The 19,289-nt window shown below is 45.4% G+C and overlaps 1 protein-coding gene across 1 annotated transcript; it reads right to left on the reverse strand.

The window, feature by feature from the left end:
* Window positions 1-746: 746 nt before the first annotated feature.
* Window positions 747-17,599, reverse strand: LOC137304985 (macrophage mannose receptor 1-like). The gene is made up of 11 exons (XM_067973759.1): window positions 17,575-17,599; window positions 16,169-16,537; window positions 12,567-12,695; window positions 8,833-8,955; window positions 8,382-8,738; window positions 6,407-6,520; window positions 5,549-5,905; window positions 3,964-4,089; window positions 3,033-3,383; window positions 1,275-1,388; window positions 747-1,173 (listed from the first exon to the last, which is right to left on the reverse strand). Exons 1-11 carry the CDS (start codon window positions 17,597-17,599, stop codon window positions 803-805), a joined length of 2,436 nt encoding a protein of 811 aa, XP_067829860.1. The 3' UTR covers window positions 747-802.
* Between the last annotated feature and the right edge of the window lie 1,690 nt (window positions 17,600-19,289).

The raw sequence follows: 19,289 nt of genomic DNA on the forward strand, positions 1-19,289 counted from the left end.
CAGCAATAGTCGACTGAATGTGACAGTGTTATTCCAGCCTTCAACCGGCCGCATTAGTTCGGTTTGAGGAGTGGAAGGTGCAAACCCCCTCCCCCCGATCGGCAGTAAAGTCCGTGAGTGGTCAGTTTCTGGTTGAACTTGCGGTAATCCAACATCCGCAGAGGTGACCAACGCGAGAGTGCCAAAAAAAAAAAATCAGAGCAGCGGGTTAGGCTTTTCGAAGGGCGAGGGCCAGGGTTTCTGCTCAGGACGTTGGAGGTGAGTTCCGAGTAACCCACGGGAGTTCCAGGTGCCTATCCCCTCTGTTACTCTGATTTCAGAGCAGGAAGATCATTTAAAAGTACAGTTATCGCAAATTCAATGCGTAAAACATTTGCCTGCCAAAACGAACGTGAGGCCAGGTTTATAAGAGTGTGAACAGTGTTCAAACTATATCAGAAAGAGATATCAGCACCCCGCAACTTCCCCAAACTCCCTCCCCAACTTCCCCCAACTTCCCCAAACCACCCCACCCCAACTTCCCCAAACCACCCCTCCCCCAACTTCCATAACTCCCCCCCCCAACTTCCCCAAACCACCCTCCCCCAACTTCCATAACTCCCCCCCCCCAATTTCCCCAAACCACCCCTCCCCCAACTTCCCCAAACCACCCCTCCCCCAACTTCCCCAAACCACCCCTCCCCCAACTTCCATAACTCCACCCCCCCCCCCAACTTCCCCATCACCACCCCAGAAAGAAATCCAACACAGTGACCCAACCCTCCTAAGATATACATTGCGTGCACCGATGGCTTTACAATCACTATTCACCTGTGTAGCAAATGAAAGGGAATGTAAAATCGCAAGGCACGTCCTTCCATCGAGAATTAAGCATAATAACACAGACAGACATCGTGCCGAAATCCATTGGGTAGAAATTGTCCCAGTTTAAAAACTTGGCCACGTCTCCATTTGTCCACATCCAGCCGTACTCAGATTGGTGCTCGTTGAAAAGCCCAATCCAGGCTGGTGCGTCTTCCTTAAGCAGCCTGGCCGTGCGGTTATTCTCTGCTACATGCCGTATGCTGACCAGATCCGTGTATTGGGTTCGACAGTAATCTTGGGCCTCAGACCAGGTCTTCTCCTTTTTAATGAAGAAGTACTCCCGATCGGGGAGTTGAAAGATCTGCGGACCTTTATGGGAAGGAGAGACATGGTTTTGGTTTTATCGATGGAAATGCAAGCAGGTTTAAGGTCGGCCTGAGAGAGCCTTTTTTTTTTTAAGATGTCCTTACCCAAGAAGGAGTCCTTTGCGGAGAGCAGAGGTATCGGGTTCTGTTCATCCTGCACAGAAAATTTACCGAAATCGAATGGGCTGAAACTTGGCGGGTTGGGATTCTGCAGCAGCTCTGTCGAAAGAGAAGAGGTTTTACACGCCGGGCAACTGTGGGAAGATTACTCGCCTTAGGGAAATCCCGGAACTCAACGGCCCAGAGTCTGCTGTCAAAAATAACGGTGAGGCTCGCAGTGCTCGCCGCTGTTCATGCGCAAATCGCACAGCGGCGTCTGGCGAGGGGCTGATCCGCAGTTAAACGTGAAAATCCAGAGGTTACTGTGCGCGATACGCCGTTCTGCCATTAGCTCGCTGTCTGCCTCACCGTTGAAATGCGTTGAAAGCCGTGAAGTTGCTGTATTTTCGCGGTAGATACGAACTAAACTCGACTCAGAAAGTTAAGTCATGTCCATTTCAGTCTAAGTTCCCTTTTAACGACACAATAAGTGTTAATTACTGCCAAGCAAACTCTCGGCCGCTGAAAATTAACTATTACAAATGTGGAGTCTCATTCCTTCGGGTTTTAATTGTTGGTGGCGATTTCTAAACAATTAAAAAAAAATTTTTAACTTCTTCTTTCCAATCTTTTAATCCGATCCTTCTTTCCCTCTCCTTACTTCTCTTTCTGTACCTGATTTAACGTTGAATTTACTATTCTAGCTTACACTTCCTGGTTCAGCCTCTGTGCTGCTCCTTTAGCCCGATTGATTGAGGAGATACCCGGTCGCTTGCCCTGTTCACACAGGTCCCAGACGCCCTGTAGGAGGCGCCAGGCTGATCCCACTTCCAGCAACCCCCAGTGTAAGAGCTCACAGAGATTAAACAGGCGAGGGCAAGCCTAACCAACAGTTGACGCCGTCTGTTCACTGACGACAGCAAATTCTGGGCCATTTGTCGTCACCTTCTCTGCATCTAATGCACACACAAAATCTCCCTCAATCTCCCCCCTGCCGTTCATTTCTCTTTGCAATATATTTGCTTACATCAAACCCTCTGGGTAGATAAAAGGAAAGACTTGCATTTATATAGCGCCTTTCATGACCTCAGGACGTTTTACAGCCAATGAAGTACTTTCGAAGTGCAGTTACTGTTGTAATGTAGGAAACAGGGCAGCCAATCGCGCACAGCAAGATCCCACAAACAGCAATGAGATAATGACCAGATAAGCCATATTAGTGATGTTGGTTGAGGGATGAATATTGGACACCGGGGAGAATTCCCCTGCTGTTCTTCGAAACAGTGGCCATGGGATCTTTTACGTCCACCTGAGAGGGCAGACGGGGCCTCGGTTTAACATCTCATCCAAAAGACGGCACCTCAGACAGTGCAGCACTCCCTCAGGAGTGTACAACCTAGATTCATGTCTCTGGAGGGGGGATTTGAACCAACAAACCTTGATGGCTCAGAGGCCAGAGTGCTGCCCACTGAGCCAAATAAGCTCCAAAGAATTGCAGACAAAGTCCAGGAATGAGCCCTGCTTGGCCTTGTACTGGTAGGCCGCTTTTAGAAAAAGTATAAATATATATAGGTGGACGAGGAGCAGTTTTACCGCAGGGTCACAGCCAGCCGAACAGGTTCCCTTAAAAAAAAAATCCATGGCAAATTAAGAAGGGACGAGTTTCAATGGGGTCCGTACGAGACACGGGCACGGCCGGGTTATCGGCAACGAGACGACATCGCGCGCGCCTTCCCAGATGCGTTCGACCTCGGCGCACGTTACCTGTGTAGCAAATGAACGGGAACAGAAAACGGCACGGGGCATCGCTCCACTGGCCCTCTTCCACGTAAACGCAGACCGGGGAGATGATCCGGAATCTGTACGGGTTCCCGGGCTTCCAGTTGGTGTAACTGACTTCGTCCCCGTTGGCCCACTTCCAGCCGTTATCCGTCTGCTTGTCGTTGTACAGCCCGCACCAACCCAGTTTAATTTGCTGGAACATGGGGGTGGTGGCCAGGCTGTCCTGCAGGTTCCGGATACTGAGGAGATCCGTGTGGTGGGTCAGACAGTAATCCCGAGCATCAGGCCAGGTCTTCTCCAGCTCCACCTTGTGATAGGTTCTTCCGACGCTATCTTTGAAAGGTAAATATCAAAACATCTTTTGGTTTACTTATTTTTTTTTTCATCTTTCCACTCTGGGGCAGACAACGGAGAGAGATTGAAAGAAAAAGACAAAGACGGCATCTGCGGAGAGAGAGAACCGGGCCGAATTTTAACCTAACTCCCCCGTCCAATATTGACTTCGATGGGAGAGTGAAACCAGGGAGAGGTTGTAAAAACCAGCCTCGCACATGATCCAGTCAGCTTCCCCACGGGCAGATTAGGTTAAAATCGCTCCCCCCACCCCCCACCCCTCTGTTTCTCACTCCCCAATGGATGCTGCCTGACCCGCTGAGTGTTCTCCAGGGTCTTCTTTAATTCCAGCGTCCGCGGAATTTTTGTCTTTGGAGAAGGATTTCCGCTGGTGGTCGCGTGTTAGCGACGCCGTGAACATAACTCGAGTTCCCCCCGGGGTTTAGCTACTGCTAGCCAAGTCGTGAGCCCATTCGATTGGAATGTCCCCACTACGAACAGCAACTGGAGGAACTCTTTGCAATTCCCCGCGAGGCAGAAACTAAACTTTCCATTCATGGAGTATTAAAAATGTTCCTACCCACTTTGAAGTTGTTGCGATGTTCAAAGTTCTTCACAGACGTGGAAGACACATCACTTCTCGGATAATGAATTGGTTCTGCAGGCTGGAGTCGCAACTGGCTGTGGTCTAAGGATATCTGCGAGTCTGTTGAATTCGAGATGTTACATGTTCATCCACTCCTCTGATGTACATTCCCCTTTCAAATATATCCGCCTATATAAACTCTGGGCGGCCAAACTCGCAAAACCCGTGTCATTTCGGCCCAAAATGTGAGCCTTACATTGAGTCTCAGCGATCCCACAGTATAGAAACAGGCCTTTTGGTCCAGCTGGTCTATGCTGGTTCACTCTCCACACGAGCATCCTCCGACCCTTACTCAGTCTAACCCGCTCAGCATATCCTTCTATTTCTTTCTCCTTATCCAGCTTCCCCTTAAACGCACCTATGCCATTCGCCTCAATGCCTCCCTGTGGCAGCGAGTTCCACGTTCTCACCACTCTCCGGGCAAAGAAGTTATAGAAACGTAGGAACAGGAGTAGGCCGTTCAGCCCCTCGTGCCTGCTCCGCCATTTGATAAGATCATGGCTGATCTGTGATCTAACTCCATATACTTGCCTTTGGCCCATATCCCTTAATACCTTTGGTTGCCAAAAAGCCATCTATCTCAGATTTAAATTTAGCAATTGAGCTAGTATCAATTGCCGTTTGCGCAAGAGAGTTCCAAACTTCTACCACCCTTTGTGTGTAGAAATATTTTCTAATCTCGCTCCTGAAAGGTCTGGCTCTAATTTTTAGACTGTGCCCCCTACTCCTAGAATCCCCAAACAGGGGAAATAGTTTCTCCCTATCCGCCCTATCCGTTCCCCTTAATATCTTATAAACTTCGATCAGATCACCCCTTAACCTTCGAAACTCTCGAGAATACAACCCCAATTTGTGTAATCTCTTCTAGAGAGTACAACCCCAATTTGTGTAATCTCCTGAATTTCCGATTGGATTTATAATCCATGATCGAAGAGCGAGGGACGCTCGGGGGGGTGAAATTGGACTTGGGCGGGGGGGAGGCCAAACAGGCAGAATCACATTTGCCGATTGTTGTACGGCGCGCCTGATATTTAGTGCGGTTGAGGTTAACGGAACCGACTGTCGCGGCTGGGTGTATAATGGCCGATCGATGGGATGCAGCCCAATTTGTGACCCTGCCGAATTTCACCGCCAGGCACTCGGGTCTGACCCACCACATCAACCCCCTCCCCGGGAAAACTTCCGATTTTCGTTCATTTCACTTCCGAGGCTGAGCATTACATGGTCTCTGGCTGACACCAAATAGGGGGCAATTTTAACCTGAATGGTCTGGGGGGTTGGAGGGGCGGGGGGATCTGACGGGGCCGGGTGGAACGCCGATATTGATTTCACCGGAGAGTGATATTGGGCTGGGTGATTAAAAAACGGAGTCCCACCCAAATCCCGGGCAGCTCCAGTTAAAATTGCAACCCCCTGCCCCTCGCGACAATTCTTGCGAACGTGCCTTCAAATAAACACGGGGCTTTGCGACTCGAGTTCAACGTTGGGTGGGTGGGGTGGGTGGGGGGGGGAGCATTACCTTTGTAACAGATGAAAGTGAAGGGGAAATCGCAGTCCGCCTCATGCCACTCGCTGTCGAACGCGCACGCGCACATCGGCAGGGTGTTGTTGAAGCTGTAAGGGTGCCAAAAGGCCCATTTGGTGTAGCTGAGCTCGTCTCCGTTTGTCCACATCCACCCGGACAGCCCGTCGTTGTACAGTCCAATCCACTGCGGCCCGCGCTGCAGGAAAGCGATGACCCTGGCCTCCTCTGCGTCCCGTATGCTCACCAGGTTCGAGTAATACGTGCGGCAGTAGCCCCAAGCTTTGCTCCATGTCTTCCCCTCTTCAATCAGGTAATACACCCTGTCTGTACCCCTGACGGACTGAGGCTGCCCTGAAAAGGAGAATTCAGATCTTTTGATTCGAATTTCTTGGTATCATAGTAGGTACGGCACAGGAGGAGGCCATTCGGCCCATCGTGCCTGTGCCAGCTCTTCGAAAGAGCTATCCAATTAGCCCCACTCCGCCCTGCTCTTTCCCCATAGTCCTGTAATCTTTTTTTCCCTTCAAGAATTTATCCAATTCCCTTTTGAAAGAGAATCTGCTTCCACTGCCCTCATCGTGTAATAAAAAAAATGTTTCCTCATGTCGCCTCTGGCTCTTTTACCGATCGCCTTAAATCTGTTACCGTCTGCCACTGGGAAGAGTTTCTCCTTATTTACTCGATCAAATCCGATCACCTCCATCAAATCTCCCCTTAACCTTCTCCGTTCTAAGGAGAACAACCCCAGTTTCTCTCGTCTCGCCACGTAACTGAAGTCTCTCATCCCTCGGACCGTTCTAGTAACAAAAGAAAGATGAACGAATTTCACTTTCCATTCAAAGCAACTCTTACCTGTCTTGAAATTACTTTGCTGTAAGACAGCCTCTAAAGTTATGTCCTCGTAGTCACCTGCTTCAGGGACGCTACCGAGTCGCTGCGTCAGAACACCGGGAGGGCGTCGCAGGTCTGTTGAAGTACAAATATTACAGGCCAAAATGATTCATCCATCATTCGTCCTTATTCACATTAAAGCTTTGGATGACCGTACTCTTAAACGTAAAGGGGCAAACCAAGGTCGAGAACTTCCACCCTCTGTCAACTTGAGCTCACCCAAATATCTGCTGCCCGTTTCCTCACTCCCACCAAGTCCCGTTCACCCATCACCCCCTGTGCTCATCGACCTACATTGGCTCCCGGTCCGGCAATGCCTCGATTTTAAAATTCTCAGCCTAGTTTTCAAATCCCTCCATGACCTCGCCCCCTCCCTATCTCTGTAACCTCCTCCAGCCCTACAACCCTCCGAGATCTCTGCGCTCCTCCAATTCTGGCCTCTTGCGCGTCCCCGATTTTCATCGCCCCCACCATTGGCGGCCGTGCCTTCAGCTGCCTGGGCCCGAAGCTCTAGAATTCCCTCCCTAAACCTCTCTACCTCTCTATCTCTCTCTCCTCCTTTAAGATGCTCCTTAAAACCTACCTCTTTGACCAAGCTTTTGGACACCTGGCTCGGTGTCAAATTTTTGTCTGATAATGTTCCTGTGAAGCGTTTTACTACGTTAAAGGTGCTATATAAATGCACGTTGTTGTTGTTGTCGTCGTCGTTGTTGTTGTTGTGATGGCCATGCTCTTGATCATTGGTCAAAAAATCATGGCAGGTAGTGAGTTCCAGGCCCCCACCCCCCTCAAAGTGAAAAAAATTCTCCTCAACTCCCCTCTAATCCTTCTACCAATTACTTTAAATCTATGCCCCCTGGTTATTGACCTCTCTCCTAAGGGAAATAGGTCCTTCCTATCCACTCTATCTCGGCCCCTCATCATTTTGTACACCTCAATGAAATCTCCCCTCAGCCTCCTCTGTTCCAAAGAGAACAACCCCAGCCTATCCAATCTTTCCTCAAAGCTAAAATTCTCCAGCCCTGGCAACATCCTCGTAAATCTCCTCTGCACTCTCTCTCGTGCAATCACATCTTTCCTGTAATGTGGTGACCAGAACTGTACGCAATTCTCAAGCTGTGGCCTAACCAGTGTTTTATACAGTTCTAGCATAACCTCCCTGCTGTTATATTCTATGCCTCAGCTAATAAAGGAACGATTCCCGGATGCCTTTTTAACCACCTTATCTACCTGTCCTGCTACCTTCAGGGATCTGTGGACGTGCACTCCAATGTCCCTCTGTTCCTCTACACCTATCCTCAGTATCCTCCCATTTATTGTGTACTCCCTTGTATGCCCATTTCCAAATGCATTACCTCACACTTTTACGGATTGAATTCCATTTACCGCTTTTCTGCCCACCTGACCAGTCCATTGATATCTTCCTGCAGTCTACAGCTTTCCTCCTCGCAATCAACCACACGGCCAACTTTTGTATCATCTGCAAACTTCTTAATCATGCCCCCTACGTTTAAGTCTAAATCGTTGATGTATATCACAAAAAGCATGGGACCTTGTGGAACCCCACTGGAAACAGCCTTCCAGTCACAGAAACACCCGTCGACCATTACCCCTTGCTTCCTGCCACTGAGCCAATTTTGGATCCAACTTGCCATGTTTCCTTGGCAGTCTGCCATGTGGGACCTTGTCAAAAGCCTGGCTAAAATCCATGTAGACTGCATCAAACGCGCTACCCTCATCGATCCTCCCAGTTACCTCCTCAAAAAATTCAATCCTGTTAGTCAGACACGACCTTCCCTTAACAAATCCATGCTGACAGTTGGACTGAATGGCCCTGTTTCTGCGCTGTAAAATTCTACGTAATTCTATATGGAATGTAATTGCACCTCCCAACAAACTTTACGCTTTCTGATAACAATAAAGCAAACTGCATTACCCAAATAACAAATGAAAGGCATCAAAGCATCACATTCTTCTTCACGCCAGCCATCACTAGCGATGAAGGCACAGACTGGCAAACCAGTAGCGTATATATAAGGGTATGAAGGTGACCAGTTCTCATAATGGTACTTGTCTCCATTGGTCCACGTCCAGCCAGCAGCTTGATCATTGTGCAGCCCGATCCATTTCATTTCGGACAGCAAGGGGGCCACAATCCTCTCTTCCTCCTGGTTGCGTAAACTGAGGAGATCTGAGTAATAGAACTGGCAGTGACTGCGGGCGTCAGGCCAGGATTTCTTTTTGTCAATCAGGAAATACATTCGCTCTCCGGTCCTGATGCTCTGGACATAATCTGAAATGACGAATGGGCCTCGCTCGTTGAACTCGTCAAAAAAGTGGCGTTTTTTAAACGAGAAAAAAAAAGCAGCTCTCGCCAATCTTCTTACCTGAATAAGAAGTGTACTTGGGAGACATGAGGCGTGGCAGAGGTTTGACTTGGGTTTCACCTGATCCAGAAAGGCTGTCGTGCTTTGCAGGCAAGACTCTTGAAATCGACGATTGTTGCCCTCCTGTGGAGATCAAGTTTTACCGGCCAAATAATTCCTCTGCCATATTTTCTTCTTTGCGCCTTATTTTGTTTATGTTAAAACTCTGGGCGGGTGGACGGTGAGGGGGGGCACAAATGAGGCAGAATCGCATTTGCCGACTGTTATACGACGCACCTGGTGTTTGGTTCTATTCAAGTCATGGGAGCTGAATATTGGACTGAGCGTATTACAAGCGACCGGTGTGGGATACAGCCTGCTTTGCGTCCCCTGCTCACGTCCAAGTTCACTCCCCCTGGGTGCGTAAACTTTATCTCTTAAAGCAATAATTCAGGACTGAGTATAAGGGCCTTGTTCTCAATCATTAGTTTACACTTACACCTTATGTGTCACGTTAACGTACATTAAAATATACAATTATGCAGAGCTATGTAGTAAAATAAAACCATTGATAGAGAATAGCAAAGTAAGGGAGTCTATCCATTTAATTGGAAACAGCTCCTCCTTCTGGATGGCGCAAAACTAATCAGTTCCCTCATTATCTACCTATGCATCTCATTTAAAATCCTGAGTCTGCCGCACACTTCCTGTCTACAAAATATTACCTCGTGTCGTCAAGTTTTTGCTGCATTTTTGTGTCAAACTTTTATCATTATAAATTCATAATGGATCATGCCTGTGTAAACCATTCACCATAACTGCACAATCTGGTGACCGGGGGTTCCACAAATTGCCAAAAAAGGCGTTTTGAAGAACGTTTCCATCTACTATTTTTTTTCTCAGTAACTGAAATTTCTAATGTCCAAAATAAAGATTTAAACAAAATAAAAACATAACAAAAATTACATATATCACCATAACATTGTTACATTTATCCACTGAATTGTCTTTTGCATCTTTAATGCCTATATTAATGTTTTAACTTGAAGATACAAATCTCTCCCAAAAGCCTGGGCTTGGACCATATGTCTGTACAGAGTTGTGACGCAGTGATCTAAATTTGAATTGTATATTTGGAGCACATGCTTTCATGGGATGCGTTAAGTCAGTGGCAGTGGTGGAACACTTTTCTTTAGCTTCTAGTTTTTTTGGTTTGCTATTTTTCAAAATTAATTATAAAATGCTGGAGACGAATTTTAAGAGCTCCATTGAGGTAAAGTTTATAAAGTGAGTTTAAAAATGGAGATCCTGTTGAGTGTGTCTATGTGTGTTTGTATGAGAGAAAGAGTGAGAAAAATGAGAGTATACCAATTCCACACCTGTTGTCGATTTAGTTTTGTGTTCAATAAACCTCAGAAAATGTGTTAAGCTGAGAGGAGAGAAAGGCAGAATGGGATTAGAGAGTGGGATAGTCTCTCTTCATGCTAATCTTCAAATTAAAGAAGAAAACTGCAGTTGAATATTAAAGCCAACCAATTATCCTGCTTTTTTTTTTGTTGACAGTTAGAAAATGTAAATAACTATTGCTTATACCTGTGAGACAGAGATTCTAATTGCCTGTAAGACAGTGGGAGAAAGAGAGACAGAAAGGCACAGAGAGAAAGGCAGACAATTCTTTTCCTCATTCTAATTTGATTTCATTTAAAAATAGAAGTTGATTTTTGAAAGCAAATAAGCCTCTGTGAGGGATCGAGAAAGAAGTTATGGAGGGAGAGTGGAGAAGGGGCGTAGGTTGAGGGCGAGCAAGCCTCTGATGTCTTGCCATCCACCCTTGGAGGAAGAGTGTATGAATGGAGTTGGAGTAAATGCAAGTCAAGGGGAGTGACAGTAGAGTAAGGGCAGGGGGTAAGGTTACCGGGGTTGAGTGCATAGTTCAAAGGGGAAGAGTTAGGTGAAGTTATGGGGATGACAGCTGGTAGGAAGAGTCAGGGGTCGTGGGAAGGTGAAGGGGCAGAGGACACACGATGGGAATGAGAAGATGACCACGGAGGAAGGGATTTGTTGAGGGGCAAATTCCCTCTGCAAATTCCCATCTCAAATGCTGCCTGAAGCGATTCTGAAAGGTCCTTTCCCCAGCCGTGCTGCACAGCATCTCCACCCAAAGGAAAAGAAGGATGGAAGTAAACAAGAGAGAGAGAGAAGCAGAAAAGGACAGAAAGGAAAGCAGAAAGGGTCGAGGGGAGAAGAAAAATAGAAGAGAAGGGAAAGAAGGGGAGAAAAGGCAGAAAGAGAAAGAAAGAGCAACACAGCGACAGGTAAAATTCTTACTTCTCGGCTCACTCCATGTTAACTTATTCCATTATAAAAACCCTATGCTCATATTTAGAATGGAAATTGCTTCTGTAGATTTATCATGGTGTAAAGGCGAGAGTGTGCAATTACAGTATGGCAGGTATTCATAAGGGTTTTCGTTTTAAATTAATCGATAGAAATAATAATAATAGAAATAGATAAAAATAAGGGAAGATTATAAAACATTCAAATAGTGTCTGAAGTACATCTATGTGTTTCCGGTGCAATTATCTCCCGCCCTCTGACCCTGCTTCGCCAAAAGATTACACTTGGTCCTCACTCCCTGTGCGTTACCCTAAAGGAGATCGACTAACAATATATTAAATTTGCCTCCTTCTCTGGGCGTCACCATTCTGTAACACGTAGTCACGCCTGCAATTGCACACCGGTACCACCAGATGGCGCTCCAGGCGCTCCAGGTCCCCACACCTATACCCACACCTACACAAGTGCTCTCAGAGATATTCCATTAGTCCTGACTTGTCCCCGGACAAAAGAATAGGAGATTAATTAGTCCATGATAAACTGCAAGAGGCACCAGCTCAGTTGGGGTTTCGTTCGAGTCTGGAAAAAACTCATCCTGGAAACTTTAGTTGAAAAGTCCAAGTGAAACAAACTTTCCAGAGAAAGCAGTGGATGCAAAGTGTGTTACCAATGTGTCGAATGGTTGAAAACCTCTGAAAACGCCCTCGACAATGAAGAAAATCCATTTTAAAAGGGGCTCTATTTGTAGACTGTACATGCAGGATGCATAGAATTACATAGAATCTACAGCGAAGAAACAGGCCATTCGGCCCAACTGGTCTATTCCACACAAGCCTCCTCCCACCCCTCTTCATCTAACCCTATCAGCATATCCTTCTATTCCTTTCTCTCTCATGTACTTATCTAGCTTCTCCTTAAATGCATCTATACTATTCGTCTCAACTGCTCCATGTGGCAGCAAATTCCACATTCCCCTCACTCTCTGGGCAAAGAAGTTTCTCCTGAATTCCCCATTGGATTTATTGGTGGCTATCTTATATTTATGACCCCGAGTTTTGGTCTCCTCCACAATGCTCAGTTTGCAAATCTGAATTTGCCTCCGTCTGCCCATTTCCACCTGTCACTGGACATTTGCTCATTGTAAAGCCCGATCCATTTCCAAGCAGGGAACGAACGACCTGCTCCTCCTTTGGACCCCGTACACTGATGAGATCGGTGTAATTACTCCGACTAACAGTCTGTGGCTTCAGCCCAAGTTTTCCCCTGAATAATCACGCAGTGCCCCCTCTCTCCTCCACTCCAATGGTCAAGAGCAGGCATTAAAAGAGGATTTTAAGATCTTTCGTTGGATTTGTCAGATCAAAAAGTTGATGCAAAATTTTAGCTTCCCATTTGGAAAGTCTGGAAAATATTCTTACCTGCAGAAGAATGCAATCTTGACATGGAGCGTTGCAAAGTTCGGGTTCTGTTTTTACCTGTTTCCAACGGTTCAGCGGGCTTTATAGTCGAGACCTCTGTCTCAGCAGCAACGAATGGTTGCGGCAGTTCTGTTGAAATAGGGAGAGTTTTTTTACAGGCTGCTATATTTTGTCCTTTCACATTTTGCCTACATTACATAGAATTTACATATAATTTAAGGCACAGAAACAGGCCATTTGGACCAATTGGTCCATGATTCACACAGGCCTCTTCCCACCTCTCTTCATCAAACCCTATCAGCATAGCCTTCTATTCCTTTCTCCCTGAAATAGAACCATAGAACCAAAGATATAGCACAGATGGGGGCCATTCGGCCCATCGTGTCCGCACCGGCTCGAAGAACAACCAGGTGCCCGTTCTAATCGCACCCGGTCTGTAGCCCTGCAGCTTACAGCACTTTAGGTGCAGGTCCAGGTACTTTTTAAAAGAGTTGAGGGTCCCTGCCTCTACCACCAATTCGGGCAGCGAATTCCATACACCCACCACCCTCTGGGTAAAAAAGTTTTTCCTCATGTCCCCTCTAATCCTTCCACCAATCAGTTTAAATCTATGTCCTCTAGTTCTTGAACTCTCCGCTAGGGGAAACAGATACTTCCTGTCTACTCTATCTAGGCCCCTCATAATTTTGTACACCTCAATCAAGTCTCCCCTCAGCCTCCTCTGCTCCAAGGAAAACAACCCCAGCCTATCCAATCTCTCCTCATAACTGCAATTTTCAAGCCTCGGCAACATTCTTGTAAATCTTCTCTGCACTCTCTCCAGAGCGATTACGTCCTTCCTGTAATGTGGTGACCAGAACTGCGCACAATGCTCCAGCTGTGGCCTTACCAGCGTTTTATACAGTTCCATCATTACATCCCTGCTTTTGTATTCAATACCTCGGCTAATAACCGAGAGCATTCTGTGTGCCTTCTTCACAACCTTATCTACCTGTACTGCCACCTTCAGGGACCTGTGGACATGCACTCCAAGGTCTCTCACTTCCTCTACCCCTCTCAATATATTTCCATTTACTGTGTATTCTCTTTTACTGTTTGCCCTCTCTAAGTACATTACCTCACACTTCTCCAGGTTGAACTCTATTTGCCACTTTTCCGCCCACTCCACCAACCCATTGATATCGTCTTGGAGTCTACAGCTACCCTCTTCACCATCAACTACAAGGCCAATTTTTGTGTCGTCTGCAAATTTGCCAATCATGCCCCCTACATTCAAGTCCAAATCATTAATATACACCACAAACAGCAAGGGACCCAACACTGAGCCCTGTGGCACACCACTGGAAACGGATTTCCACTCGCAAAATACTGCGGATGCTGGAAATCTGAAATAAAAACAGAAAATGCTGGAAACACTCAGCAGGTCAGGCAGCATCTGTGGAGAAAGAAACAGAGCTGACGTTTCAGGTCGAAGACCTTTCGTCAGAACTGGAAGAAGTAAAGATTCAACAGTTTTTAAGCAAGTAAGGAGCCACGGAAAGTTGGGGGGGGGGGCGCGGGGAGGGGGAGGAAGGGGAGGGGCGGAAAGAACAAAAGGGAAGGTCTGTTGTAGGGCGGACGGCAGGAGTGATTAAATGACAAAAAGGGTGATGGAGTAAGGCAAAGAGGGTGGTAACTGGGCAAGTAAAGAAGCAAAAGATGGGTCTAGAGGAGCTGTAAATGGCAACATCAGAACCACCTGTCTGAAAAAATGGGAGCAATAGTTATGATCTTAAGTTATTGAAATCAATGTTGAGTCCAATAGGTTGTAAAGTGCCTCACCGAGAGATTAGGCAACGCTATAACCTGGCCCTGGACTTGCTTACGAACGGTTAAATCTTTACTTCATCCAGTTCTGACAAAAGATTATCGACCTGAAACATTAACTCTGCTTCTTTCTCCACAGGTGCTGAGGATTTCCAGCATTCTCTGTTTTTATTCCTTTCTCCCTCATGTACTTATCGAGCTTCCCCTTGAACGCATCTACGCTATTCGCCTCAACCGCTCCATGGAGCAGGGAGTTCCACATTCTCACCACTCTCCGGGTAAAGAAGTTTCTCCTGAGTTCCCGATTGGATTTATTAGTGACTATCTTCTATTGAAGGCCTCTACTTTTGGGCAACATTTTCACTACGTCTACCCTGTCGAACCCCTTTCATAATCTTATCGACCTCTATCAAGGTCCCCTATGACCACTGCTTTTCTACACTTTGCTGTGCCCTCTTGTGCAGTCATTTGACCCACGGTGGGGTGACCACCTCCTGGAACGTGCGCTCCAGGAAATTCTCAGCCTCCCTTATGCCCTGCAGTGTCTCCAGCTGCTCCTCAAGCTCAGAAACCCTCAGCTTGAGCTCGAGCAACTAGAGGCCCTTGCTGCACGCATGGTTATCCAGGGCACATGAAACGTCCTGGAATTCCCACATGGTGCAGAAATTGCAGGCAATGAGTCTCAGCTGTACCATGATTTTGCTTAAAAATCTATCTATTTACGATTTATATATATAAATATATATGTGTGTGTACATATATATATATATATGTGTGTGTGTATATATATATATATATATATATATGTGTGTATATATATATATATGTGTATATATATATATATACATATATGTGTGTGTGTGTATATATGTATATATATGTGTGTCTGTGTATATATGTATATATATGTGTGTGTATATATATGTGTGTGTGTATATATATGTGTGTGTATATATATATATATACATATATATTTTTTATATAAATATATACACACATATATATATATATACATATATATATATATATAATATATATATAAAAAGAAATATATGTACATATAAAATATATATATATATATATAGAGAGAGAGAGAGAGATAGATCTTTTGTGTTTTATATATATATATATGTTTTTAGTTTAGTATCCCCAACTTCTATTTATTACATATTTACTGTTTGTGTATGTCAGATGTCTATTTAATGCAATTCGGATCCCTTTAATGTTGGTATCCTCTACTTGGTTAATTTTAATTTTATCCCTTTCGATCTAATTAATTACTAAGATTGTTTATATATTTACTTATTTACTGTTGCCCCTTTCGTTTAAATTTCTTAGCAGCTCCTTCCCCCTCGGCACTGAATTCCCACTTTCACCAAATTCCCCTCGTCACTCTGTCGAGCAGATTCACCCAATTCTCACCGAGCTCCATAATAAGAGACAGGAGCTCGGTTGCTGAAGAACCCCCAATTCTGGAATACTATGTTCCCCCGATATCGATCCGAGTGAAACTGATACATTCCCGGGAAAGCAGCAGAAGCAAAGTGCGTATCCAGTGAGAAAAAGGGAACTGAAATCCCGGAAAGTATATGTGACCATTAGGAAAATTCAATTGAGAATGGGGAACCTATCTCTGATCTTCACAGATACAGAATGCAATGAGGTGAGACCCACCATCGCACTCATTTACATTAAGGTTGTCCTGGCGGAAATGACATAAACCACTATTATATCTCTCTCCTCCCCCAACAGAGAAAAGTAACACTTCCCGGCGTTAACTCAACAAACAGGATTACCTGTGAAACAGATGAAGGGCAATACGAAATAGCACTGAAAGTTAAACCATTGATCTTGGTTTATATAAACACAGACAGGAGAGGTGATGTTAAAGTCCTTTGGGTACCAAGGTGCCCAGTGAGAATAATTGATTCTCTCCCCTGTCGTCCACTTCCATCCATCAGAGGACTGTTCGTCGTTGTAAAGTCCGATCCAATGCCATTCGTCTGGCTCCAACAGGGAAGCAATGACCTTCTCCTCCTCTGGACTCCGAATGCTGATGAGATCGATGTAGTTACTCCGGCAATAGTCCCGGGCTTCAGTCCAATTTTTTATCTCTTGGATCAAGTGATACTTTCTCCCTGAGAGTTTCGTGACCTGGGACAGACCTTGAATGGTGAGTGTAAAAAAAAAATCAATTAATCTTTTACCAGAAGGACATCGTCGTAAAATTAGAGCTAGGCCATCAAAGAGAGATGTGGTAGTGAGTTCCGCATTCTCACCTCTCTCTGGGTGAAGGAGTTCCTCCTGAATTCCCTATTGGATTTATTAGTGACTATCTTATCTTTATGACGTCGAGTTCTGGTCTCCCCCCACAAGTGGAAACATCTTCTCTCCGTCTACCCTATCAGACCCCTTCGATGCGATGCGATGAGGTTCAACGTGTCATCGGCGATATGGTGACATTAAAGTTCTCATGGCAGAAATTACGTCGGCCTTTCTTCTCCTCCCAAACCCCCCGGCCCCCGCTCCGAGCAGAGTGAAATAATCCTCCCTCTCCCTGACATATAATCAATATACCCGGCGTGACAAATGAAGGGCAATGGGAAATCGCACTGAATGCCAAGCCACTCATCCTGATCTACGCAAACGCAGACAGCAGAGGTGGAGTTTACCGCAACGGCCACTTTGCATAACTGAATTTGTCTCCGTTTGCCCACTTCCATCAGGACAATTTCCTCATTGTAAAGCCCGATCCATTTCCAGTCCCCTTGGTCGAGGAGGGAACAAACGACCTGCTCCTCCTTTGGACCCCGTACACTGACGGGATCGGTGTAATTACTGCGGCTAATAATCTGGGGTTTCAGTCCAAGTTGTCTCCTGATTAATCATGTGGTTCCCTCTCTCTCATCGGTTCGAATGGTCAAGAGAAGACCTTAAAAAACGATGTTAAGATCGCTCGATGAATTTGACAGCTCAAAAAAATCGCTGGAAATTTTAAGGTGGTAGAGTTTCTGCTGTAAATTGCACTTGTTTTTCCCGCGATCTTCCACGATTTTTTACGCTGGATTGCACTGATAAAACCATCGTAATCTACAGAAACTCTACACCATGCTTTCAATTTGGAAAACCTGGAAAATATTTTGACCCCCAGAAGAATGCATTCTTGACATGGAGCGTTGCAAAGATTGGGTCTTGTTTTTACCTGATTTCGACAGGATAGCGGGCATTGTAATCGAGTCTTCTGGCTCAGCGGCAATTGATTGTTGCAGCAGTTCTGTTGAAATAGGGAGAGGTTTTACAGGCAGATATATTTCATTCTTTCACATTTTGCTTAAACTACTGAGAATTATATAGAATTTACAGCACAGAAACAGGCCATTCGGCCCAACTGCTCCATGTTCCACATGAACCTCCGATCACCCATATTCATCTCACCCTATCAGCATCTCCCTCATTGTTTATCCAGCTTCCCCTTAAACGCATTTGTGCTATTCGCCTCAACTACTCCTTGTGATGGCGAGTTCCACATTCTCACCACTCTCTGGGTAAAGAAGTTTCTCCTGAATTCCCTATTGGATTTTTTAATGACTATCTTAACTTTATGACGCCGAGTTTTGGTCTCCCCCACAAGTGGAAACATCTTCTCTCCGTCTACCCTATCAGACCCCTTCGATGCGATGCGATGAGGTTCAACGTGTCACCGGTGATATGGTGACATTAAAGTTCTCATGGCAGAAATTAGGTTGGCCTTTCATCTCCTCCCCAACACCCCCCGCCCCCCGGCCGAGTAAAATAATCCTCACCCTCTCTGACATATAATCAATATACCCGGTGTAACAAGGGAACAGCTATAATTATGGAGGATTTTAACTATCATATTAACTGGACAAATCAAATTGGGCAGGGCAGCCTTGACGAAGAGTTTATTGAGTGTATTAGGGATGGATTTCTTGAGCAGTATGTAACTGATCCTACAAGGGGGCAAGCAACCTTGGACCTGGTCCTGTGTAATGAGCCAGGATTAATTAATAATGTCCTAGTTGGAATGAGTGACCATAACATGGTTACATTCCATATTGAATTTGAGGGTGAGAAGGTTGGTTCTCAAACAAGCGTACTGAGCTTGAATAAAGGAGACTATGATGGTATGAGAGCTGAATTGATTAAAGTGGACTGGGAAAATAGATTAAAGGTTAAGATGGTACATGAGCAGTGGTGTTCATTTAAGGAGTTATTTTACAACTTTCAAAAAAAATATATTCCACTGAGGAAAAAAGGGTGTAAAAGAAATGACAGCCATCCGTGGCTAAGTAAAGAAATTAAGGATAGTATCCGACTAAAAACAAGGACATATGAGGTAGCCAAACTTAGTGGGAGGATAGAAGATTGGGAAGTCTTCAAAAGACAGCAAAAAGTAACTAAAGGATTGATTAAGAAAGGGAAGATAGATTATGAAAATAAATTAGCAAAAAATATAAAAACAGATAGCAAGAGTTTCTACAGTTATATAAAAAGAAAAAGGGTGGCTAAGGCAAACGTAGGTCCTTTGGAGGATGAGACCAGGAAATTAATGGTGGGAAACATGGAGACGGCAAAAATGCTGAACAAGTATTTTGTTTCAGTCTTTACGGTAGAGGACACTAAGAATATCCCAACACTGGACAAACAGGGGGCTCTAGGTGGGGAGGAGCTAAATACGATTAAAATCACTAAGGAATTGGTACTCAGTAAATTAATGGGACTCAAGGCGGATAAATCCCCTGGACCTGATGGCTTTCATCCTAGGGACTTGAGGGAAGTGGCAGTAGGGATTGTGGAAGCTTTGGTAATAATTTTCCAAAATTCTCTGGACTCAGTAAAGGTCCCGGCAGATTGGAAAACTGCTAATGTAACACCGTTATTTAAAAAGGGTAGTAG

Source organism: Heptranchias perlo, chromosome 39, assembly GCF_035084215.1.
Source record: "Heptranchias perlo isolate sHepPer1 chromosome 39, sHepPer1.hap1, whole genome shotgun sequence".
Taxonomy (NCBI): domain Eukaryota; kingdom Metazoa; phylum Chordata; class Chondrichthyes; order Hexanchiformes; family Hexanchidae; genus Heptranchias; species Heptranchias perlo.

Coding starts and splice junctions, on each gene's coding strand:
- LOC137304985 (XM_067973759.1), bottom strand. CDS start 17,599: ATGCCCGCTATCCTGTCGAAATCAG. Junction 16,538..17,574: donor CGCTATCCTGTCGAAATCAG/GTAAAAACAAGA, acceptor TCACCATTCAAG/GTCTGTCCCAGGTCACGAAA. Junction 6,521..8,381: donor GCCTTTCATTTGTTATTTGG/GTAATGCAGTTT, acceptor GTACTTCAACAG/ACCTGCGACGCCCTCCCGGT.